At 42.8% G+C, this 25,444-nt stretch overlaps 1 protein-coding gene across 1 annotated transcript in view; it reads right to left on the reverse strand.

Moving 5' to 3' along the window:
* The window catches only part of C5H1orf21 (chromosome 5 C1orf21 homolog), a 240,096-nt gene that overhangs the window by 148,319 nt on the left and 66,333 nt on the right, over positions 1 to 25,444 (reverse strand). Inside the window, exon 2 of the mRNA XM_081485763.1 lies at positions 1,376 to 1,594. Within this exon, the coding sequence (XP_081341889.1) occupies positions 1,376 to 1,469 (94 nt within the window). The 5' untranslated portion in view covers positions 1,470 to 1,594. The remainder of the gene's footprint in view (positions 1 to 1,375; positions 1,595 to 25,444) is intronic.

Raw genomic sequence — 25,444 nt, forward strand, 5'->3', positions numbered from 1 at the left:
TAAAATGCCATAGAAGCTCTTGACAGAGACTGAATAGTGCAAGTTGAGTTGTTTACATGTAAACATTATTTCAATAAGATTCTTTAACGAATAAGAGATGAAGAAGTGCTCTTATGAATACAAGTGCCATGCCAATGTCAATGGGTATTATTGTTATAGTAATTCAGCAAAAACGGTTTCATCTACTTTGACTAACTGGAATCTAGTACAAACACATAGCTAGCCTTCATCAGGGTAATCACTGATCTTAACAAACTCAAGATTAGGCAAACTCAAAACCTGTGAATGGCCAGGCATGGAACATCAGCGAGTGAACTGGGCTTGCTGTGTGTTCACAGGGAAAGCTTAGCGGTTTACTGGAGACACTCCTTGACTGAGTGGGCAACTTCTACCCCACCCTGCCAACTGCTGCCTCAGGAAATGGAAAATCTGTGTTGCCAGATCTTCTCAAGAAATCTGGGGTTTTGTGTGAAACATTCTGATTTTTAAAGGCTGTCTTTCTTTTTATTTTAAAAATTCTCTGGGGGCCAAAGAAAATCCAGATGTGGTCATGGGTTGCCACTTTGTGAGCTTTGCACTGCAGTCTCAACTCACTATGAATCATCAGAGATGGTTAAAAGATGATTTCTAAATTCACTGAAATTGTATTTTTGGATCCAAGGATTTATAATTCACATAAACTTACAATAAAATCCAAGAAACACCACATTTCCTCAGTTGTAAATCTTCACCCATTTTTGGACCTCCACGTTTCAGTCCTACAATTCTGGCCCAGAACACCTGTGGCCACTGTCCGACGCACCTAAGTCCTACGAGTTCTGCAAAACTTGATTTAAATGTGAAAGTGAAAGTGAAGTCGCTTAGTCGTGTCCGACTCTTTGCGACCCCATGGACTGTAGCCCACCAGGCTTCTCTGACCATGGGATTTTCCAGGCAAGAATATTGGAGTGGGTTGCCATTTCCTTCTCCAGGAGATCTTCCCGACCCAGGGTTTGAACCCGGGTCTCCCACACTGTAGGCAGACGCTTTACCATCTGAGCCACCAGGGAAGTTACACAAAATACATGCCTACCAGGCAAATCATATGTAGATGTCATTTTATAAGACTAACATTTGTCTACCACATATCTAGCAGCCTCAAATAAATGTGAGCTCTGTATAAAATCTCCATGAATCTCCTCAAAGTCTTCCAGGTATAAATTATGATGAAACTGTTCAGTGTAAAAGATCTGCATCAATGTTTATCATATCTCATCGGCCCTTTACCCGCTCCCCCTGTCAAATGGAACAACACCATGACACTGCAGTCACTCACTCCTGCGAACACCAAAGGCCTAGATCAAGGGGGCCAAGAATGAAGTTCAGTGGCACTTACCGCCAAACACATCTCCATTCTGGTAGTTCTTCCCTTTCTGGGCTTCCTCTTCATTTTGAACAGTGGCAACATGCTTGGCGGAGGCACAGCCCATAGTCTCATTCGGTCAGCTTCAGCCGGGCTGAACTGCAAATCATCTCTACAGACACGGGGACATTTTTTTTTCTTTAGACACGGGGAAAATCCACCTTCTTGCTGAGTCGGTCAAGATGTGCGCACCTGGAAGAAGAGAGCGCTGGATCAGAATGCGTAACATGAAGCCCGTGTCTCCGTGTCCCCGATGTTTCTTGCCTGAGTCCACTGGATGGGGTGCAACCAGGCACTGAAGAGGAAACACAGCCGGGTCATTCTCACTCACCCTTTGCTCGGAAAGCAGGGTTGGAAGGCCTGCGCCCTGCACAACACGTGGCTGGACATTTTGAGGAGATAAAACGTTTCTCTGATTTATTCTAATAAATACTTGAGCGCTCCTACTTGCCGCATACCAACTTGAAGGGCCATCTAGGTTTGCTCATGTTCTGGAATCTCAGAAACCTTCAAAGGAAGGGGAGCACACGGATGCGATCCACCGAGTTTGGAAGGCTGGGGAAAGTTCTCCATCTTTCTCATCCAGCCCTGTAGCTAGCTCTTTCCAGCAACTCCAATTTCGCCGGGAGGGAGTGAGCTGGAACATGGGCTGGCTTATGCATTTCTGGTAGGTTCTATAAATGATTCAATATTTTATCACTGAGGCGACACTGGGAAGGAAGGAGATGGGAGAGATGTACTGACATTTTTAAAAACACCTATACAACACAGTGTATTAAGTACCATGATAAACATATCACAGGAATCTATGGCAATGCAGAATTCAAAAAAAATAGATTAAACTGTGATCAGGCAAAGGCAGGAATTAAAAGAGGAAGTGATATTTTGTAGCGTCTTAAAGTTTGGTAGAAACTTGCCAGGCTTGAAAGGATAGTAGCATCATCCAAATGGAAAGAACTGCCTGAGCTAAGACACTGGGATGTGGAAGAGCATGGGGTGTGTGTGTGTGTGTGTGTGTGTGTGTGTGTGTGCACATGTGTGTTCAGAGGGGTCAACTGGAGGTGGTGCAGGGAAGAGGACTGCACTGCTGAGGCTTGTGAAGAGCCTGGAGGAAGCCTTGCTAACTTTACCCAATTTAATAAAGATAAACTATAAGATGTTGCAAGATAGAGGAAGTCCATTTGATCCAAATTTGAGAAGACTTTGAGAGATACTGAATTTAGTTTAGTTCAGCCACTCAGTCGTGTCCGACCCTTTGTGACCCCATGAATTGCAGCACGCCAGCCCTCCCTGTCCATCACCAACTCCCGGAGTCTACCCAAACCCATGTCCATCGAGTCGGTGATGCCATCCACCCATCTCATCCTCTGTCGTCCCCTTCTCCTCCCGCCCCCAATCCTACCCAGCATCAGGGTCTTTTCCAATGAGTCAACCCTTCGCATGAGATGGCCAAAGTATTGGAGTTTCAGCTTCAACATCAGACCTTCCAATGAACACCCAGGATTGATCTCTTTTAGGATGGATTGATTGGATCTCCTTGCAGTCCAAGGGACTCTCAAGAGTCTTCTCCAACACCACATACTGAATTAGTAGCATTCAAATCCATTCTGTCAACCTACTACAGTGTTTAAAGAAACAGTACTGAAACACGAGACAAGAAGAAGCAGGGACAGCGCTCAGTTCCACAGGCAGAAGGGAGAAAACTCCTCTCCAAGCAGGTGGCTGCCAAGGGCTGTGGCTTTGCCCTACCAGGCAGCACTTTCTCAGGGGCCACCTCCCCCTCATTCTGCATCACCAGGTAAGGTGACAGGTGTGGGTTCCCAGAATGAATTCCTTACTTCCCAAAACGGAATGTGGGAAAACAACTTCATGCATACACAAGAGAGCAACCTGACGTGGAGAGGAAACCTCCCCTCCCCTTCCAGTCTGTTGCCGCCTCCTCATAACAAAGTGAAAACAGGAAGGAGAGTGGGAAACCCTGGCGAAATCCTGAAGGACAATAGGAATCCGGAGACAGTTTACAACCCTCCTCTCTGGGAGTCCTCTTGCTTTTCTTTTCCTCATTCCTATTTCGTGTGGACAGCTTCACAAGTACCCAAGAAATTAGTGTGAGAATCTAAGATGTGAATTGTTCTTTGCTTCTCTCCAAAAGCATTGTGTGCTGTTTCTTCTGTTTTAAAAGCTGTGTTTGTAGCAACAAATCTCAGTTGAATTTGAAAAGTTGAAGTCACATGAAAATCACATTGTAGAGGGCAAACAAAAACAAAAATAAAACATATTTTAAAACTTGTCAAAGGACTTCTCTATTACTCAGGCATGGAAGCGAGGGGCATGTTAACAAGCAGATTAGATATGATTCTAATTAGACACTTAAAATTCAAGTGATGACTCGGGAAGTCTTCATTTAATTCTATCTTTTAAAAAGCACGATCAATCAAAATGAGTTCTCTCCAAAACACAGTTAGGTGCAAATTTTGTTTCTGAAACACACACACTATGTATTTTATTGCAGTAATTTAATTTTCAGAGTGAAGTTTTCCAATTTTACAACTTCATCAGGAATATATTTTCATATTTTGTCCATTTCAAAGGAGATCATTATGAAATTACCTGAGAGGCAGAAGATCTACAGTTCTCAAAATGAACCACGGCGTACTGGGGAAAGTTTTTTTACTATGTCATCAGGACTCCGCACAGAAACCATTGTGCATTTATTCATTCATTCATTCAATAGACATCTACTGAAAAATACTAAGTGACAGACACATTTTCGGAAGACCTTGTGTATAGAAACATGAACAGCACCAGTCTCCTTCCTGTCCCTATAAGAACACGAACACTCAGAGAAAGGAGATCATGAGAAAGACCAGTTTCACAACGTGGTACAACAACTGCCAGTCAAATATAGGAAGACAGGGGAATTCACCTCACAGGTACCTCATTCAGCCTTGAAATCAGGAATGTCAAGAAAAGTTGGATTTGAGATCTGACCATAGCTGAATAAACATCACTAAACCGCCCCCCCCCCCGCCAAAACTACATTTCTTTTATAGTCTGATGTAATGTCAAGGTTTCATTTCTACTGAAAATTCTCTTACTTACGTGAAACCAACGGAGACCTCAAACTGAGGAGACCTTCAGAAATGAACCCCTACCGACTGACACCATCATCTGCTCAAAGTTTTCCCGGGGCTACCCTTGTGGTCCAGGGGATGAGAATCCACCCGTGAATGCAGCAGACGTGAGTCCCATCCCTGGTCTGGGAAGAACCCATCCCTGGTCTGGGAAGATCCCACGTGCCATGGAGCAGCCAAGTCTGCATGCCACAGCTACTCAGCCTGTGCTCGAGAGCCCGGGAATTGCAACTACTGAAGCCCACGCACCCTACAGCCTTCTCACAAGAGAAGCCACCACAATGAGAAGCCTGTGCACTGCAACTAGAGAGTAAAACTAGAGTAGCCCCCAATCACCTGAACTAGAGAAAGCTGGCGGGCAGCAACCAAGACCCAGTGCAACCAAAACTAAATAAATAAATAAAAATTTTTTAAAAAGAAAGCTTCCCTTAAGTTTCTACTTAACTACCTTTCACATAAATCCAAGCACTTTTTTTAGTTTCCACTTTTCCATGAGTTTTCTTCAGCTTATCTCTCCCAGCCCCCACATCATCTATTCATTCACGTCCCTGAAACTACCCAACATAGGGAAGGTTTAGGGTGCAAATGAGCGTGGAGAAACCCGAGCACCATGCAGACAGTCTCGTTCTCACATATTGTCATTAACAGCATGTTATTTATTTCTGAAGTCACAGATCACAGGCTGAGAATTAAACTGAAGTATCTCTTTGATGCTGCTGCTGCTGCTAAGTCACTTCAGTCGTGTCCAACTCTGTGAGACCCCATAGACGGCAGCCCACCAGGCTCCCCCGTCCCTGGGATTCTCCAGGCAAGAACACTGGAGTGGGTTGCCATTTCCTTCTCCAATGCATCAAAGTGAAAAGTGAAAGTGAAGTCGCTCAGTCGTGTCTGACTCTTCGCGACCGCATGGACTGCAGCCTACCAGGCTCCTCCGTCCATGGGATTTTCCAGGCAAGAGTACTGGAGTGAGGTGTCATAGGATCTTCTAATACCAAGTCTCACTGAGGATCATATTTTAAAAACTAAATAATCTATATGTAAGATCATCAGTTCAGTTCATTTCAGTCACTCAGTCACGTCTGACTCTTTGTGACCACATCGACTGCAGCACGCCAGGCTTCCCTGTCCATCACCAACTCCCAGAGCTTAGTCAAACACATGTCCATTGAGTCAGTGATGCCATCCAACCATCTTGTCCTCTGTCATCCCCTTCTCCTCCTGCCTTTCAGGAGATGTAAGATCATTACCTAGAGCCAGACATCCTGGAATGTGAAGTCAAGTGGGCCTTAGAAAGCATCACTACGAACAAAGCTAGTGGAGGTGATGGAATTCCAGTTGAGCTAGTTCAAATCCTGAAAGATGATGCTGTGAAAGTGCTGCACTCAATATGCCAGCAAATTTGGAAAACTCAGCAGTGGCCACAGGGCTGAAAAAGGTCAGTTTTCATTCCAATCCCAAAGAAAGGCAATACCAAAGAATGCTCAAACTACCACACAATTGCATTCATCTCACACGCTAGTAAAGTAATGCTCAAAATTCTCCAAGCCAGGCTTCAGCAATACGTGAACTGTGAACTTCCAGATGTTCAAGCTGCTTTTAGAAAAGGTAGAGGAACCAGAGATCAAATTGCCAATATCTGCTGGATCATCAAAAAAGCAAGAGAGTTCCAGAAAAACATTTATTTCTGCTTTATTGACTATGCCAAAGCCTTTGACTCTGTGGATCACAATAAACTGTGGAAAATTCTGAGAGATGGGCATACCAGACCACCTGACCTGCCTCTTGAGAAACCTGTATGCAGGTCAGGAAGCAACAGTTAGAACTGGACATGGAACAACAGACTGGTTCCAAATAGGAAAAGGAGTCCGTCAAGGCTGTATATTGTCACCCTGCTTATTTAACTTATATGCAGAGTACATCATGAGAAACACTGGGCTGGAGGAAGCACAAGCTGGAATCAAGATTGCTGGGAGAAATATCAATAACCTCAGATACGCAGATGACACCACCCTTATGGCAGAAAGTGAAAAAGAACTAAAGAGCCTCTTGATGAAGGTGAAAGAGGAGAGTGAAAAAGTTGGCTTAAAGCTCAATGTTCAGAAAACTAAGATCATGGCATCTGGTCCCATCACTTCATGGGAAATAGATGGGGAAACAGTGGAAACAGTGTCAGACTTTATTTTTTTGGGCTCCAAAATCACTGCTGATGGTGACTGCAGCCATGAAATTAAAAGATGCTTATGCCTTGGGAGGAAAGTTATGACCAACCTAGATAGCATATTAAAAAGCAGAGACATTACTTTGCCAACAAAGGTCCGTCTAGTCAAGGCTATGGTTTTTCCAGTGGTCATGTATGGATGTGAGAGTTGGACGGTAAAGAAAGCTGAGCGCCGCAGAATTGATGCTTTTGAACTGTGGTGTTGGAGAAGACTCTTGAGAGTCCCTTGGACTGCAAGGAGATCCAACCAGTCCATCCTAAACGAGATCAGTCCTGGGTGTTCATCGGAAGGTCTGATGTTGAAGCTGAAACTCCAATACTTTGGCCACCTCATGCGAAGGGTTGACTCATTGGAAAAGACCCAGCATCAGGGTCGTCAGCAAGGAGGATCCAGCACAGCCAAAAAACAAGATTCTACACAAAAGTGGTGCCATGTGGTATTTGTCTTTGTCTGTCTGGCTGACTTCACTTAGCATAATTCCTTCCAGTTTCATCCACATTGTGGCAAATGGCAGGATCTCCTTCATAATCGGGCTGAATCATATTCCTCTGTGTGTGTGTGTGTGACATTTTCTCGATTCATTCACTGAGGGACACTTAGGTTGTTTCCACACCTTGACTATTGTGAATAATGCTGCAATAAATAGAAGTGCAGATATCTCTTCAAGATAATAATTTCACTTCCTTTGAATGTGTATATCCAGAATTGTGACTGTGGATGGCTTTTTTCTTTACCTTAACTTTATGAACTGGAAACATAACTTTATCAGAAAAAAACCTACTTCCATAAAATTGGGAAGGAATAAAATATGCAAAATCTGTTTTAAGAAAAATCAAAGAAATATCTGACCTTTTTTAAAAAAGGTTATGCAAGGTATTTCTGCTTACATAATATTATGGATAATTTCACTTTTCACCAATTAATCATGGATTTTTTTCATTTTGGATGGAAAAGTCAAAAATATTGTAGACAGTTCTCTTGTCAAAAGAGACACTTCTAAAAATGAATTAAAAATGATAAACTCCATAAAGAAATCCTAGGCCAGAAAGAATGCGAAGGCACCACATGGAGCTTGGAGGATTGGAGAAAAATTGAATTCTGATTGCAATGGGCACACAGAGAGCTATGAAGTCAGCAGTAAAAAAAAGATAACAGGCATGTTATTAATAGATCAGGAGCAAAGTGTCCCCCCTTTCTTCCTTTGATTAAAAAGGGAAATCAAGACAAGGCAACATCTAAAAACTCTTTTCTTTTATTGAAGAAAGAGCCAACATGCAAGCTCCACAAAGAAAAAATATATATATAAATAACTAATCAGTCTGCGTGCCCATCTGTTCTGCTTCGCTGTAATGAGTGTTAATATAGCAGCCCACTGGGGGGAAGAAGAAAGACTGCTAAAAGGGATTTCTCATTTTGAAGCTCTGGTATCCTTGGGCTACTGTTAACACCATTTCACGTTTCATTGTGCATGTTAAAGATAATACACAAAGAGATGCCACATTTGACATGCGGATAGTCTGGAAAAGTCAGGAATATTACCCAGGAATTGCTGGCATCACAAAAGATATTCATTCCTCGCCTGACACTCATTTGGTGACATGGCAAATGACAACATGCTATTAATGCCAAAGAAATAGGAATATCTGCTTCTGCTTTCTCTATGGGAAAACTCTCTCTTTTGCAAATAATAATTGTACAGAGATATCTCTCAGAAACATAACAAGATACATTTCTGTTGGATTCCTGCAGTGGGGGAATTGGGACAAGGAGGCAAGGTGACAAGTGGAAAGAGAATTAGAGGTGCGGGGTGAGGATGCTGAGCTCTGGTCTCAGGCATCACACGCCTGTCTCAGTACCAAGGCTGGGCTTCCTCTCTCTGTGCCTTTTCCTTTGATTCTATGATCTACCTGAACATATATCCAAGTGATGCTGAAGAATGAAATTACCACTTATAAAAAGGCCATTTCCTACCTAGACTCAATTTATTTACAAAATTTGTTTCAACCCTTACCCAGTTAACATATACTTGCAATTTTTTTCCCCAAAAATATTTCAGGAAGCCCTTTGAGGTCTAAAGATCAATGCCAATTATGTTTTGGCCCAAGGGTGTTGATTTCAATTGTGTATCCAGTGAAAAAATGAACAAGGCTTGGCCATCTTATTTTCTTTTTTCTAGTCTGCCTTTCATAGATAAAAATAATTTTTTAACATGTTTCTTACAGAGAGTTGGATGGAAAAAGCTTGTGGTATAACTGTTCTTCAGCTAAGGATTTAAGAGTTTGGTACTTTACCCTATAGCTGAAAACTCTATTCCTGTATTGACTATATGTGTTCACACAAGTTCATGCATGGCTGACACTATTTCTGGGAAGGCAAGAGAGGAAAACACCTGATGTCGATAAAAACTCCCCATCCGCACCAGGGTGAACCTGTGCAGAAGAATTATGCTGTTCCTAGATTTGTTCCTCTGTGATCACGGCCAATGGCAGATATTCCCGGACTTTGAGTTCTACTTTTCCCCATTCTTTGTGTGTGCTCAGTTGTGTCTGACCCTTTGCAACCCCATAGATTGCAGCCCATCAGGCTCCTCTGTCCATGGAATTTTCCAGGCAAGCATACTAGAGCAGGTTGCCATTTTCTACTCCAAGGGATCTTCCCGACCCAGGGATTGAACCCATGTCTCTTGAGTCTCCTGTATTGGCAGGCAGGTTCTTTACCACTGGAAAGCCCTTTCCCACTTTCAAGACTTTGAACACCAAAGGGATTTCCAGGAAGTTGCCAATCTGTGTCAGTGAGGAACCTTCTATACCAAGACACCCACGACTGGGATCTTTTGCCAGCTGTGTTACTGGTTCATTATGTCACTTGGGACAAATCTATGTGACTTCCTTGTCAGTATCCTAATAATAACAGATGTTCTACCTCTTTTATGGGTTTTTTGGAAACCTAGGTAGATTATAACATGCTTTGCAAGGCACTTATAAATACAAGGTCATCTTCTGTTGCGTGCACTCTGCTCGGCCATGTGCCTGCCATTACTTATCAGCTTCATGGCTTTTCAGGAGCTTTGGGTGCAGTCAGTTTGCCCAGAGGGATCCCATATGTGGCCCTGGAGAAAGTGAGAGAAAAACAGATGGAAAGGAAAGAATAAAGATCAAAAAATGACTAGAACATGTAAGTTCTAAGTACAAAGGACTAAAAGGGCAATCTGATTTTAATCTAAGCACATAAATCACGACTCTTCCCAAATGGCCAGTGAAGGACAAACTGGGTGACCTGTGTGTGGAAACATATGGTGAAGAACAGGCATGATTCCTGCCTTTGAAGGGCTAGCATTCAGACAGGGCTAAAGGATCATAAACATAATAAAATAAAATTCCAACCACTAATGTACACTGCAGGGGAAGAAATGATGGGAGATGTTCTTTGAAGTCACAGCATATTTCAAGCTAATTAAATTAGTGCTTGTCTCAGCTGTTTATCGATTTTTGGCTGCACTGGGTCTTTGGTACTGTGTGTTGGCTTTTTCTAGTGGCAGCCAGCAGGGGCTACTGTCTAGTTGTGGTGTGCGGGCTTCTCACTGCAGTGGCCTCTCTTGTTGTGGAGCATGGGCTCTAGGGCATGGGGGCTTGGTAGTTGTGGCTCTCTCCCACTTAGTTGCACTCCAGCATGTGGGATCTTCCCAGACTACGGATTGAACCCGGGGTCTCCTGGAGCACCAGCGAAGTTCTCGGCTTTGTTTAATGCAACAAGAGATGTAGAAACACCCAGCATAATGTGTTACCCTTCGCAGACCCTGGGTAAGAGATTCTCATTTTCTGACGAAGAGGACAGTGAAACACGTGTTAAGTTGTGCGCTGCTGATCCTCTAACACCAAAAGCTACGGCAGAACTGCAGCTGAATTGTGTGACAGTCGCTCAGTCGTGTCCTACTCTTTGTGATGCCATGGACTGCAGCCCGCCAGGCTCCTCTGTCCATGGAATTCTCCAGGCAAGAATACTGGAGTGGGTTGCTGTTCCCTTCTCCAGGGGACCTTCCCGACCCAGGGATTGAACCTGGGTCTCCCGCATTGCAAGCAGATTCTTTACCATCTGAGCCATCAGGGAAGCGTTCCTTGGAAATCTGAGTCTTACTTTCGTGGTGCTGAGGGCAAGAGTTGAATGCCACTGTTCTTTGATGCACACACTGGAAAAGCACATGGGGTGTTTTCCGCACCGAATTACAAAGACAACTTTTATACAAGGCTAGTGTGTTCCACATTTCTGATTGAATTTAATCTCTAAACTTCAGCCTTAAACAGATTACTGTGGTAGATAAAAAAGAAATATGACCAACCAACACATAAGATAAGAATTATCTAAACTAACCATTAGGAGAAAATGTGAGAATCATTTAAAAATAAAAAAGCCAGCTGATACTTTATTTGTGGATTTTGGTTCTAATATTTGAGTATGTGTATGTTTCATATCCTCAGAACTATAAAAACTTTCAGCAAAGTAATGTAGTGACACTTTGATAAGATCTGAATGCTAGAAATGGAAAAAGTATTTCTCTCAAAATCTAAAAGCACATCCCTCTTTCTTCCCACAACAACCTCTTTTCTCTTTTTTTCCCTCTCTGCCACAATAAGTGAACCCATCCATCAGAGACCGCTGCAAACTCTGGCCTAAGATCTCTTTCCTTTTGCTTTGCCTCAGGCCACACAATCCTAGGTCTGATGAGAAGCCAGCAATGATCTAGTGATTGAGTAAATCCATCACTTTCCTGCTGGGCAGAGATGGCTATTCACTGAAATGAGCGTCCCTAAGAGAAAGCTTTGGCTGCCTGCTAGAATCTTCAAGTTCTATCCAGAACAGCTCCATTTCTGGAAATGCCCTGAAAACCTAGAGAAGGCAAATAGATAAAACCTCTTTGTTGGTGAAGGGCTCAATTTCTCTCTTATACATAAACAATAAAAATTCTAGTGATGCAAAGATCACCTCCAGTATTTTGTGAGTTCGTAAAGGAAAGTAGTTTGGGCAAGTTATTGACTTCAGAAGGCCTTGAGGTCTCATTTATAAGATGGATAAGACTGCATAAATTTTGAGGGGAGTGGATGAGATGATACACGTAAAGAGCTGAAGCACAACACCTGGCAACAATCAGTAAGTAATCAATACATGACAGTTCCTGTCACTCTCACCACCATCATCATGACTGTGATAGTGACGAACTTTGCAAAGAAAGGGGCAGGGGCAAAAGAGACTAGAAAGAAGAGACAGAAGAGAGATGAGAGGTCTGGCAGCTTAGCTCTTCTTAGGAACAAAAGCAAAGATAAGCAGGCAGGTGGAATACAGATGGAAACGAACAGACAGCAGCTCTGCAGCAGGAGAGGCTCATGGCCTCACTGCAGCTCCTGCACAGAGAGCCCTGAGCAGTGCCCGTGTCTCTGCGGCGCCGGGGGTGGGCAGGCCAGCCCCGTGGGGACATCCCAGGGCTCTGAAGGCAGAGGCCGCTGTGTGCGGACGAGCTGAAGGTCAGTGAGCTTCCCTAAGCTTGGTCACAGCTGGATGACTGCCGCTCCCATCTTCCCCTCTTTTGTGGTTATGTGCCTCTCTCCTTCACCAGACAGGCTTCCAAGGTCACGACCATGTCCTAATTATTCCTCTCTATATTCCTTCCAGCACAGGTCAGGCACACAGTAGGTCTGCAATAGATGTTGAGCAGACGAATTCTCTTGGAAACCTCTTTTCACAAGGAGACATGGGGGACTTTTAAGGAAGGGAGCTCTCCTCCGCCCCAGAGGTCTTAGGTCACCTGCATGGACACTGACCTCTTTAGCATGTATCACCAATAGCTACAGTTAAAAGTGTTCATCTGAACCATCATAGATGACTTAAGATTCAGTATCTGCTCCCTAAAAAGACAGAGAGTTATATATAACACTTACTAGTAGAATGGAATTCTGGAAGCATTTGGCATTTGTATAGTTGTCCCTGGGCTTCCCTGGTGGCTCAGCTGGTAAAGATTCCTTCTGCAAAGCAGGAGACCCCAGTTTGATTCCTGGGTTGGGAGGAGGGCATGGCAACCCACTCCAGTATTCTGTCTGGAGAATCCCCAAGGACAGAGGAGCCTGGTGGGCTACAGTCCATGGGGTCGCAAAGAGTCAGACATGACTGAGTGACTAAGCACACACACCCATAGTTGTCCTTAATCTGCCCCAGAAAATTCGGCTGCTTATTTATTTCAATAATCTTTTTTTTTTTCCTAACTTGTTTAGTTCTCAACATTTCACTAGGGACCGGAGATTCCAAAATGGATAAGTCAGCCAGACCTTGATGTGCATTTCCTGACTGTCAATTAGAATCCAAAGATGTTGAGCAGCGCTTCTAAAACTCAACCATCTGAAAAATCAAAGGTTTGTTTTTGCTTTTGCTGTAATTTAAATCTCTGCTGAGTTTTCTATGACAAAGAACTATTTACAGAAGATGTCCTCAGAGAGCCAAACAAATTGAAAGTATAAATACCATTTCAGGTAGCACAAATCAATGCCCCTTTAACCTACTGAGTTAAAAAACAAAAAACAAAAAAAAAGCACTTCAGTTCTCATGCTGCTCTCAAGAAAGGCACAAGACTTCGGGAACTTCATCGATTGTGTAGAGCTTGGCCAAAAAATACATTCCGTGTGATCATCTACTTAAAGAAAACAAAAGGTAAGAAGCTGAGAGAACAGACCCAGGAGGACAAAGTCATGGGAGAAATAGCCCCTGGTCCCTGATGTACCAGCAGATGCTATTCTCTGGCTCCTGACTCTGCACTGGGGAGTCTTTCCATGCACCTACCATTGTTTCAGCGATGTTTAGTGGGGTTTGAGACCACAAACACATAAAGAGAGGACAAGGAGCTCTTCCCTAGCCTTGACGCTCATCTTCAGTCACTGAAAAGCTATTAAGGAACATCTAGGGTTACAGGTTACAAGCTATGATGACCTTGCAAATGTTATCACAATTTGCAGTCTACTCTAAAAATTATTTGAAATCAGCCCATTTGAAGTAGCATAATTAGTGAACACGATGTTCCTTCCCATTTATCCAGAAAAATGTACTTTAAAAAAGAGACCAGAGCTACAAGCTCAGTAGGACCAGACAACACAGGAGCTGCCAAACTGGGGCCTGCCCACAGGAGACCAAGGCTCAGCGTCCAGTTGCCCCAGCCAGCACCTCTGGGCACTAACGCTCTCCGGAGATCCAACTTCGGTTCCAGCCTGACACATGAATGTTTCAAGTCTTCATCTGAACAAAGACCTAATTGCATGGCTTGATGGCAAACTCTTCTACTGGAGAGAGATATGGCAGAAATATTACATTTAGAACCTGACTACATTCTATTCTAACAAGGCCTTTACTCAGCTGTCATCTCTAGGGATGGTCAGGCTGGGATCTCTAGGGGAGTCCAGGCCGAGGGGGTTTTGGTCCTAGATATGACAAAGACGTATCAGGTAGGCTGCTTGATATCCCTGTGTCAGGGGAGATGTCACCCCCACATCACCTATATTACATCACAGCCATTACCACCCTAGGAACGGTACTACAAAAATGTGTGTGCATGCTAAGTCGCTTCAGTGGTGTCCGACTCTTTGCGACTCTATGGACTATAGCCTGCCAGGCCTCTCTGTCTATGGGATTCTCCAGGCAAAAATACTGAAGTGTGTAAAAGACATCAATTTTCTCATTCCAAGATCTCCCTGAAAATTTTAAAGAATTTTTAGGATTCAAACTCAAATTTGTATTTGTGAACCATGTTCTAGACTCATCTTCTCACTCTTGATCAGCATTTTCTAGGCTGTAGTTTTTGTTTGTGTCTTTGCTGTTCAAGGGCTTCCCTTGTGGCTCAGCTGGTAAAGAATCCGCCTGCAATGCGGGAGGCCTGGGTTCAATCCCTGGGTTGGGAAGATCCCCTGGAGAAGGGAAAGGCTACCCACTCCAGTATTCTGGCCTAGAGAATCCCATGGACTCTACAGTCCATGGGGTTACAAACAGTAAGACACAACTGAGCGATTTGCACTTCACTTTACTTGCTGTTCTGAGAAAGGAAAAAAATTAAAAAGCCATGTCCAGTGGACATTAGGAAGGTCCTATTGGCAGTTTTAAAAAACATCAGAACATGATTAAAAATTTTAGTAAAAAAAAAATTGCACTTCTCATAAGTTAGTAATTATCCATTAATTAGTTTTCTACAACAAAGACAAATTAAGATTCTTAGTGCATCGATTCCATCGAGTCCTTCCCCTGGCCCCAAAGCCCCCGACTCACTAATGCCTCTGGGGTAAAGCCTGAGATACCTGGACTTTCAAGCTAGATACTGAGGTTAAGGTTCTTAACTTTGCAGATGAGAAGACTGAAGACTGAGGAGTTCAGGTGACTAACTCAGGGTCCCTTAGGACCCAGTTTCCTCTTCCTACTGCCCCAAGGTAACATCCTCTTCATCACATCAGGTGGGTCTCATAGACCACCCTTCTCCTTTAATACTCTGCTCACAAGCCTGCCTCTCTACGTCTGCTTAAGCCTTTACTTTTCCAGGAAGAAGCTTCATACCATTTCACATCTTCCGTCAATTTTCTCTTTCCTAAACTCTTACTCACAGAGTCAACTATTCTGCATTTCTTAGGCCTCTCTCTCTAAATAGATACTAAGTGCTTTGAGGCCAGAAACTACCTTCTGTATTTGTCTCCCCTGTTATATCCAAAGCCCAGCTAGACACAGAGTAGGAACTCAATAAACCCTCTTCAAAATAGTGACCAGCAAGCTGGCCTTGTCTTCCCATCTCTGTGCTGGCTATCCTCTGCCCAGAAGGTTCTTTCTCCTCACCTTTGCCTGGCTAAACTCTGGTTTGCATGAGCTGTCCCTCCCTAAAGGTCTCACAAGACCTGACAGCCCCCTTCATAGCTGTCATAAAGGGCAGAATATTCTTAATTCCTAACTGTCCTGTCTATTGGTCCCATAAGTCTAGAGCATAAACTCCTTGGGTGATACAGATGATGTGTTTCTTGCTTCCTACTGTATCCCTAGCTTCCAACAGCACTTAGCTGAGAATATGTGGTCAGGCAATAAATAAGGAATGGAGTTGTCCTCCAGAAGAAAGTTTGAACTCCTCATGGAAATCAAGGCTTTCCCTCCAGATCTCCAATCTCATTCAGCTTCCTCCAGGCATATCGCTCTAGCCAGTCTAGTCTCCAGCTACTAACCCCGAACATATTTTCATATTCTAACCTGAAATGCCTCCGCTCATAGTCTCACCTTAGATAGAAAGCCCTCCTGTTATTCATCTCCACCTGTTATTCAAATTCTACCCACCCTTCAAAGTCCAGAACAAGACTTACCACCTCAAAGAAACCTTGCTCCAGGTCACACAGATCTTCTGCTCTAAATTCATCAGCAAGTGTCCACATGGCCTATTCATCACCTGTCTAAATTCCTGCAAGTCCACAGTTATCTTTCCATCTTAGTGTAACCCAGCCTCTGGGAATCCCCTTTCTTCCGAAGTCAGCACTTACCTCTCCTCTTAGGACATAATTATATACACGGTATTGGGACATCTCCTGCGCTACTGTTTTATATTGCTAACTTGTGTGCATTTTTGTCTTGGTATCCTAGCCCACTTATACATTTTTCAAGGCAAGTCATGCTTTCCATGTCTTTGATCCGATGCAATTATTTACACAAAGTAGGAGATTAATAAATATTTGTTACTTGACGTGTTAGCTAAGAAGCAAAAGTGTATAGGAGGAGAGAATTACAGGAATTACAAAACATAACTTTTGCCAAAAGTGCAGTTGAAATTTCTGATTATTAGAGGCTGTTTAAAAAGGTCAAATGGTGATAGTATAATTACACCATAATTTGCTAAATTACTCTCTGAATAAAGGTTATTTTTAAATAGAAACTTTTGTCCATAAGATAAAAAAAAGTATGAATAGAAGAGAAAACTTAACAGAAAAGGAATAAAAAAGGAAAGAAAGAAAAACATACTCAAGATTGACATCCCCCATCCCCACCCCTAAATCAGGAGGGCTGGCTGCAGCTTCCACAATGGCATCCGTTGATGTTTATTACAAGGTCTAGTTCATGACTGAGTTATCATCACAGCCTTCTATAAATGCTTGCCCAGAAACTCCCTGAACATGAACAAAATAGCTCTTCCAGTGTTGCAGGGGGAGGAGGGAGGAGTAGCAATCTCTTTTTCCTAGTTTGCCACAAATATTTCCTTACAGTAATTATTTTTTGATGGACTGTGTCTAACTACTCATTTTATATCTCACTATAGCCCACCCCACCCTCCCCCACCAATGTGTTACAGCTGCTGCTTTCAACCACAAATAGCAATTTTAGAACACAAACACTGTGTTGAGGGATCAGTAATTCAGGGTTCAGTAACCTAGCAACAGAATGTCAAGACCTCCTAATCTGTACCCTCAACTGCCAAATATCCACACACCCTCAAGAGACGGGTCTGCAAACCCACTGTTCAAATCAGGTCTGGCTGATCACAAATCGATAGTGGCCAGCAATGGAAATATCACTAAACAGAGGAGCCTTTTTGTTGGGCTCCAAAAGCCAGAGAATAAAGGAATAGAAGGGCTTCCCAGGTGGCACTAGTGGTAAAGAACCTGCCTGCCAATGCAGGAGACATAAGAGACACGGGTTAGATCCCTGGGTCAGGAAGATCCCCTGGAGGAGGACATGGCAACCCACTCCAGCATTCTTGTCTAGAGAATCCCATGGACAGAGGAGCCTGGCAGGCTACAGTCCACAGGGTCGAAAAGAGTCCGACATGACTGCAGTGACGTAGCATACATGCAAAGGAATATAAATAGAAAACAAACACACTACTAGGAAACAGGCCACAGAGTTGCCAGTTAGTATTTGGTTCTGGGAAAATCCAAGTTAGTCAGCATCTAGAACCCTCTAATAACCCACACCTTCCATGCGTTTTATATGCCAAAGACTGAACACACAACATCAAGAAAATGAATTTTAGTTCCATTACCAGGAATGTTCTCCTACATGAAGACAAGAAGGAGAGAAAGGGATACTTTAATTTTTTTCAATAAATTAATGAAAACTGAATCCTCATCTCTGAGACATATTACCAGAAAGAAAATGCCCTCCTCGCTGTTGTTTAGTTTGGTTTTGTCATCACCTCATCTATCTCGCTTTAATGGACCTGGATTTATAAGGGCATCTGTAGTGAAGCATCCTCCATTTCTTAAAAAAATATACATATTTTGTTGGTCTCCTTTCCCTATCCAGTTGTGAAGGTCATGATACAGAAAAGCGGCATAACAATGTGGCTTTTTTTTTTTTTTTAATCAACCATTCCAGCAGTGGAAAAAATAAATGGAACGTGGGAGGCTGTTTATTTGTATGTCAAAGAGAAAGCGAAATTCTCCATAGGGTGACATGATCATTTGTTTTCCCCAATGAAGCAAACAAATCAAACAGGAATAAAACAGGAGCCTACCCTTCATCATTCATGGTGTAATGAGTTCTTGCTAGATTAACCATTCTCCTTCCTTGTTACACTCACTCCCAAAAAACAGATGTACAATGACATCAGCAAAATAGCCAAAGAGCTTCAATCTGTAAGACGGGAAATGCAGCAGCCAGACTTGCATCCTTTTTAAACATTAGCTGACTCCTGGCTGGGGCCTCTGGGTCTGCTGTGCAGGAAATGGGCTCACCGATAAGACATGTCTCTGGGCAGTAGCAATGATCAGGAGAATTGAATGGCACCAGTGGCCGAGGACAGGGAGACCCAAACCTGCCAAGGTTCTAGACACCAGGTGGCTGCCTGTGTTGTGTCGTTGCTGTTGTTTAGTTGCTAAGTCATGTCTGACTCTCTGTGCCTCCATGGACTGTAGCCTGCCAGACTCCTCTGTCCATGGGATTTCCCAGGCAAGAATACTGGTGTGGGTTGCCATTTCTTTCTCCAGGGCATCTTCTTGTCCCAAGGATAGAACCTATATCTCCTGTGGCTCCTGCCTTGGCAAGCGGGTTCTTTACCACTGAGCCATCTGGGAAGCCTGTCTATGCTGTGTGCGTAAGGTCAAAAATCTTAGACTCACTGGATCCAATAAGGAGTACTCAGGGGTGCTTTCCTCCCCTCCAACTCTACCACCTATTACTAGAAGGTGGACACCAAGAACATTCTGTCAAGAAGACCAGAGTATGTTAGCCATGGGGGAGCCCTGTCCACTAGCATTCTGACAGTTGGTTAGATGGACAAGCCATCACAGCAGCATACAAAGAACACCAATTCAAGCCTTGATTGACTGAGAGCTCTGAGGTCCTAAGCAAGAGGTCTGGTCAACAGAATGGGTGATGTGAGTGCTCCTGGGTCATGGGAGTAGGGTGATGTGCCAGTGTTGAAAATGCTACCTCTAGCAGTGATGCTCAGATGACAGCAGGCATGCAAACATCAACATTTTCTGGGGAGAAAATGAAGACAAAGAAGACAAGGACAATGGGACTTCTCTGGTGGTCCAGTAGTTAAGACTCTGTGCTCCCAGTGAAGAGGACCTGGGGTCGATCCCTGGTCAGGGAACCAGATCCCACAAAGTGCAATGAAAGACCCTGCTCAGTGCAACTAAAGATCCCATGTGCTGCAACTAAGACCTGGTACAATCAAATAAATAATTTTTTTTCAAGAAAAGACAAGGAAAATGTAGACAAGCTGGAGACAGGAAGGAAACTCCTCTTCAATGTCAAACAGTGATGGAGAGCTATGGAATTCAGGGCCTTTCCTGGCATCACAGATGCAAAAACAACTGATGCTCATATATCTCTTCACCATTTGTGAAGCCTTTCACACACAGACTGGGCTCTGTCAATCTGCCAGGGTCTTCAGTAGATGATTCAGAAAACTCTGACAACACACCTCTAGATGCCAATGAAGTGAATCCAGGTTTGGGCACATCTGGAGAGGTGAGGAAGGGGACATGCTCCTTTAGATAAAGAGACAGTCACCCCATTTTGATTTCCTTTGCTTGAGAGTAATAGGGTTTTAGTGAAAAAAAAAAATCAATAAGGGCATCAGAGCATATTCAATGGAATTTATAGCATCGCTGACCTTATTACCTCTTGCTGGCACCTCCGCAACTCAATTTCTATTGAATGTCTACTGAAGCTGTGTTTTACTGGGGATGTAAACACCCACAAAGGAGCCTGCTTCTCCTGACAATGGTATCAGCTGCTCGAAGGAGCAGAGAGAACACTGTTATTGGGGGTCACACTGACTGACTTCCCTCCACGGCTTGCCAGTCCCCTACCACTAACCTGTTTCTATCACTACCTTACCAAGGTGATCTGGAATGAAATGTGTGGCTAAGACATCTAGAGAAAAGCAGGGACAGCTTCCAGCATCACAAGGGAGGAAATGCGTGGTCCTCTCCTGCTCCCTCGCGCGTTCTGCTCTCCCTGTTGTGGACGGAGCTGCTTGGGGAGTGCCCGTGTGGAAAAGTCCTGAAGAATCGCCAAAAGAGCAGGAGAGAGATGGGGTGCGAGGAACAGACAGGCTGAGCAGCTGTGGGGGTGGAGGAGACTGGCAGCGGCCAGAGGAAAAGGGAAAAGGAAAAAGGAAAGAGAAGGGGAAGGATGCGAAAGTTTTTATGACCGCTTTTCTTGCAAGGTCCACTCAATCTCTAGACTCCACTCGAGGTGTCCAGTTCCTAGGAATCCTCTGTGATCTCTGCCCACGTGCTCTCTCAGCAATTCCTGTCCTTTCCACACCATGTCCTCACTGCCTGCTATGTTGGTCTCCCCAACTATCCACGAGGGACTCTTTTTCACTAAAAAAAATAAAAAACTCTCCTCCAATGACTGACACACAGAAGGTGTTCCACACATGTTTGCCAAGTAGCATGAATCTTAAAAATGGAGAAGATGTAGATAATGGCTATAACAATCCTAGAGCAGCTTTGGGATCTTAGACCTACACAGAGCACAACAAACAGTAATAAAACCCTCTGATGAGAAAGGAAAGTCTTTCAGTTGCTGAGAAATAAACAAGGAAAGCTGCGTGCAGTTTCTTTAGTATTTCACAGTCCAAATGAGGCATTTTTATAACTGGCATCAATTCTCTACGGGTATAGGTTTCACGTGTTGTACTCTTTGATCTAAAACTGTTAAGGCAAACCTTAAATGAGTCTGACTTGCCCTTCACTTGGTCCAGGAACAACTCATTTGTTGAAAAAATATAGCCCATTCTGTTAAGGAAATGAATTTCTTAAAATGTCAAGCTATTCACTAAAACAAATTACTCCCCAGTCCACTTCCTGATCTACCCTTCTAATGAAGATGGTCTAAGCTGGCAGGAAAAATTTAGGACCCTGGAAAAGTCTATCATGTCAACATTCCCCTAAAAGGTATCAAGATACTGAAACAGAAGTATTTCATAACAACCAACACAATGTAACAGCTATAGAATGCTGTCAAATAATGTTTAAGTAGATATGATTATTAATAAGATTCCCTGGGTTTTTTTCAAATATGTACTTAACTTTACTTAAGGAATGGCAAAATCTTTTATAGAATTCCCCTCTAAAACAGAGAAACTTAGTAAAAATACAAATACTACTCTAATACTTTTTTAAAGATTTCTTTTTTTTTGGTGTGGACTATTTTTCAAGTATTTATTGAATCTGTTACAATATTTCTCCTGTTTTAAGTTTTGATTTTTTTTGGTGAGGCTTGTGGGGTGTTAGCTCCCCGACCATGGATCAAACTCACACCTCCTGCACTGGAAGGCAAAGTCTTAACCACTGAACCATTAGTGAAGTCCCACCCCTTATTTATTTAAATTTGATGCAGACTCATTTATGCAAGAGTTAATTTCTCACTCTTTCTGAAGTTCCAAAATTCTATCACCATTTTGTTTCCTGACACAAACTTTAAGGCCCTTTAAATTCTGAATTAGTCTAATTTGGATTCTTTTAAAATTTTCTTCATGGCATATATTTAGTCATGAATTACAATTAATCCTGTTATGAAAAATTTCCAATCTCTTGTGATAACTGGCAACAAGCCAGACTGTTGTAAAAGCCAGAGTTGGTGTAAACAAATGAAGATGTTAAACTGGAATACTTGGAGTTGTTTCAAATTACAGCAGAGTCAAAACCATATCCATTTACTATTCAGTGTACACGTGCAAAGCATACTACATGGTTTTTTCATTGCTGCAAACAGTCTAGATCTAGCGGTACATATGTTAACTCCTTGAGACAAGATTCCTTTTGTCCCTTTGCCCAGTGGGACCAACACAGATGAATGAGTGATTAGAGGTTGTAACAAACCCTTTTCCCCTATCAATCTTTGTGCAAATTCCCAAAGAGAAGCGAATATTAGCAGAAGACGGACAAAAGGACAAACACCACTGAAACAATCTGTATTGATTCGTAAATGGATATGGTTTTGACTCTGCTGTAAGTACCACAAAATAGTAATAGTTCCTCTGCTGGGATCAGTTATCTAGGCTTCAAATACTTTGAAAGCGCAAGTATTAGTTGCTTAGTCGAATCTGACTGTTTGTGACCCCACTGACTGTAGCCCTTCAGGCTCCTCTATGCATGGAATTCTCCAGGCCAAGAACACTGGAGTGGGTTGTCATTCCCTGCCCCCTGGGATCTTCCCAACCCAGAGATCGAACCCAGGTCTCCTGCATTGCAGGCAGATTCTTAGCCGTCTGAGCCACCATACTTTGGTCCCCAGTCAAAGCTCCATGAGGGGAGGTCCCTGAGTCTCCTTGAGTCCAGCTATCCACCTCACCTAGCACAGGACACTCAACTCCACCAGAGGCAGGATGGAGCAGCTAAAAGAACCAACGCTTTGGAGTCAGACAGATTAGGAAACAAATAAGATCTGCTATTTACCAGCTATGGGACCCAAGGGAAGTTAGTTAACTTCTTAAATTTCAGTCTCCTCTTCTATAAAATGAATATAAACACCATCTACCTTGTAGGGTAGCCCTGAACATTCGAAGCAATGTCTGCAAAGCAACCACCATGTTACCAAGCACTGAGTAGAAGATAACTCTCATTATAAATAAGGGAATACGTATCAGGAAGTATGCATGCCATTAGATGATAAACATGGCTATGACTGCCTAAAGAACATTTACACTAAGCTTCGCTCCCATAAAATTGCTTTAGGACACTCAAAACTGATGCAATCCCACTTTCCCTTTATCTGTTACAGCCCATAACAAATCAGACTGAAGATGGGGAAGTAAGCACACTGACAGCTGGCAAGATTCCCATCAAAGAGGCACAACAGAACTATGAGCAGATGCAAGAATCCAGAAGAGTGTGAGCAACGCAGTACAGGGATAGCAGCTTTCAGGTGACTGAGCCCCCAAACCGTGTTCACGTGGATGATCACAGGTCAGACTGCCTTTGCCATAGTGACCCCACTTCAGAAAGCAAGAGAGATAGGATCTATGTCAAAACATATCTCTATTCTACTAGTTGGCCTTTGCTCCCTGCAGCTGGAATCCATGTCTTTCCTTTGGGTTCTTGCAGCATTTTGCTTGCTTCTCCAACACAGAGCCCCTTATAGCCTATTTGGTGTTAGTCTCCACGGCACGAGAGCATAAGCTTCTTAAAAGCAGGTAAGCAGTGTTATTCACCTTTGCTCAGTGTTTGCTGAATGTGTCAATTTTCCTCTCAAGATGACAGATACAATTTTAGTCACTTCTGTGTCCCCAACAGGTTTTTTCCTATGAGTAAGAATTAAATTCAGAACACACTGTGAATATCTGCAGCTTAGTGATTTATACAGCAATCCCATTTTCTTGTGGAGTATGTACTTAACAACTCTAACATACTGGCAGCAATGTTATCATAACAATAAGGAAAGGGATAACATTTAACCAAATGATCATCATCACCTTCTACAGAAAGTTGTCTCAGATAAGTTTCTGCTTGGTTTAAGTCTTCTCTCTCTTTCCAAATACTGTGACCATTCATTCAATTTTTCGATCAACATTTACTGCTGCCATGGGCCAGCACTAGATTGGGCACATCTGGATATAAGTATTTGTCTCCAATGGAGTGACTGTTAGAGAATAATAGATGAGTAAGAAACTCCAATACTATAAGATGGTTGATATGGCTAGCATTAAACCAAGTTACAAAGGAAGCCTGGATGGATTCAAGAAAGACTATGCAGAAGGTGGGATCTGAGTGGATACTTGGAGGATTTTAACATAAAAATATCAAATCTGGGACTTGTGTTATCATCATTGTTTCTAAAGGGGAAGTATGGGAATATCTTATTATGGTGGTGATGGTTGGTTTAGTGACTCAGTCATGTCTGACTCTTGGCAACCCCACGGATGGTAGCCTGCTAGACTCCCCTGTCCATGGGAATCCCAGGTAAGAATACTGGAGTGGGTTACCATTTCCTTCTCTGGGGCATCTTCCCAACTCAGGGATTGAACCTGCATCTCCTGCATTGTAGGCAGTCTCCTGCATTGCAGGCAGATTCTTTACTGATTCAACCACTGGGGAAGCCCCATATTTTATTATGATAAAGTATAAACATATCATAACCTTTCTGAAAATCATCAAGTTTCTATTGCAGAAGTAAACTCTTGATATTGCCTTCAAGTTGTTAGCTATGAAAATGAAATTACCTAACTGTGTTAATAAAAGAGGAAGTTAATTTAAGCAGGAAGCTATGAAAAGAGATCAAGTGTCAACCTGACAACTCACAGAAAGTAAGAACCAAGTTCCAGTGTATGTACACACACACACACACACACACACACACACACACACACACACTCTAGCATATACACACAGAATTATACAGCTGCTTTTTTTTAGTTATCACCTGAAAGTTTATTGGAAACTCAGCATAAAGGGTTTCTTATGCTCTAACCTCATCGTGTATAAGCAGTAGTACTGTCATATTTGTGATACAGCATTATCAGTTCCACTGATCAAAACACAAATGACATGATAAACATATAAACGGCCCAGAGGAAAAAAGGAACAAAATGAAAAGGCTCAGAGTTTTGCAAAGGTTGATAAAATAAGTCTTCTTCAATCTGTAAAGGAAAAGAGCCAAAGGGGACAGAAAGCTGCAAAAGAGGAAAAGAGAACTTGAGTGACTAAACACACTACACATATCAGAGAGTTACGTAGCTTCTTGATGTGTTCCGAGTCTAGTGAAAATTTGACAGTGAAAATCCAAAATGAAGAGTATTCATAATATCCCCAAATCTGAATGTTATGCATTCATAGAATGATGACCTCATTCAGTGGATATTTATTCAAGGCCCATCATGGGTCAGAAGTCATTCTAGGTGCTAAAGATCTGATGGGAACAAGAATGATATGGAGCTTTAAGTGGTCACCGTGAAAAAGAGTTTATGATAAATCCCAAAAGGTTACCATTTATAGCTGTATTTTCATTGCCTTCTCCAAAGAGGAAAAATACTGGAGCCAACAAAACACCATAGGCAGAATGCATAAAAAGAATATATATACATAAAACCAAATCACTTTGCTATACACCTGAAACTAACACAATACTGTAAACCAACTATACTTCAAAATAAATAAAGTTTTCAGTTTGGGGGTGGGAGAGGGAAGCTGGCCACCTCACAGCTACTAGATCAAAATGTGATCTAGGGACCACCAGGATTGGGA

This window comes from Giraffa tippelskirchi, chromosome 5 (assembly GCF_054371585.1).
Source record: "Giraffa tippelskirchi isolate mGirTip1 chromosome 5, T2T-mGirTip1v1.2.pri, whole genome shotgun sequence".
Taxonomy (NCBI): domain Eukaryota; kingdom Metazoa; phylum Chordata; class Mammalia; order Artiodactyla; family Giraffidae; genus Giraffa; species Giraffa tippelskirchi.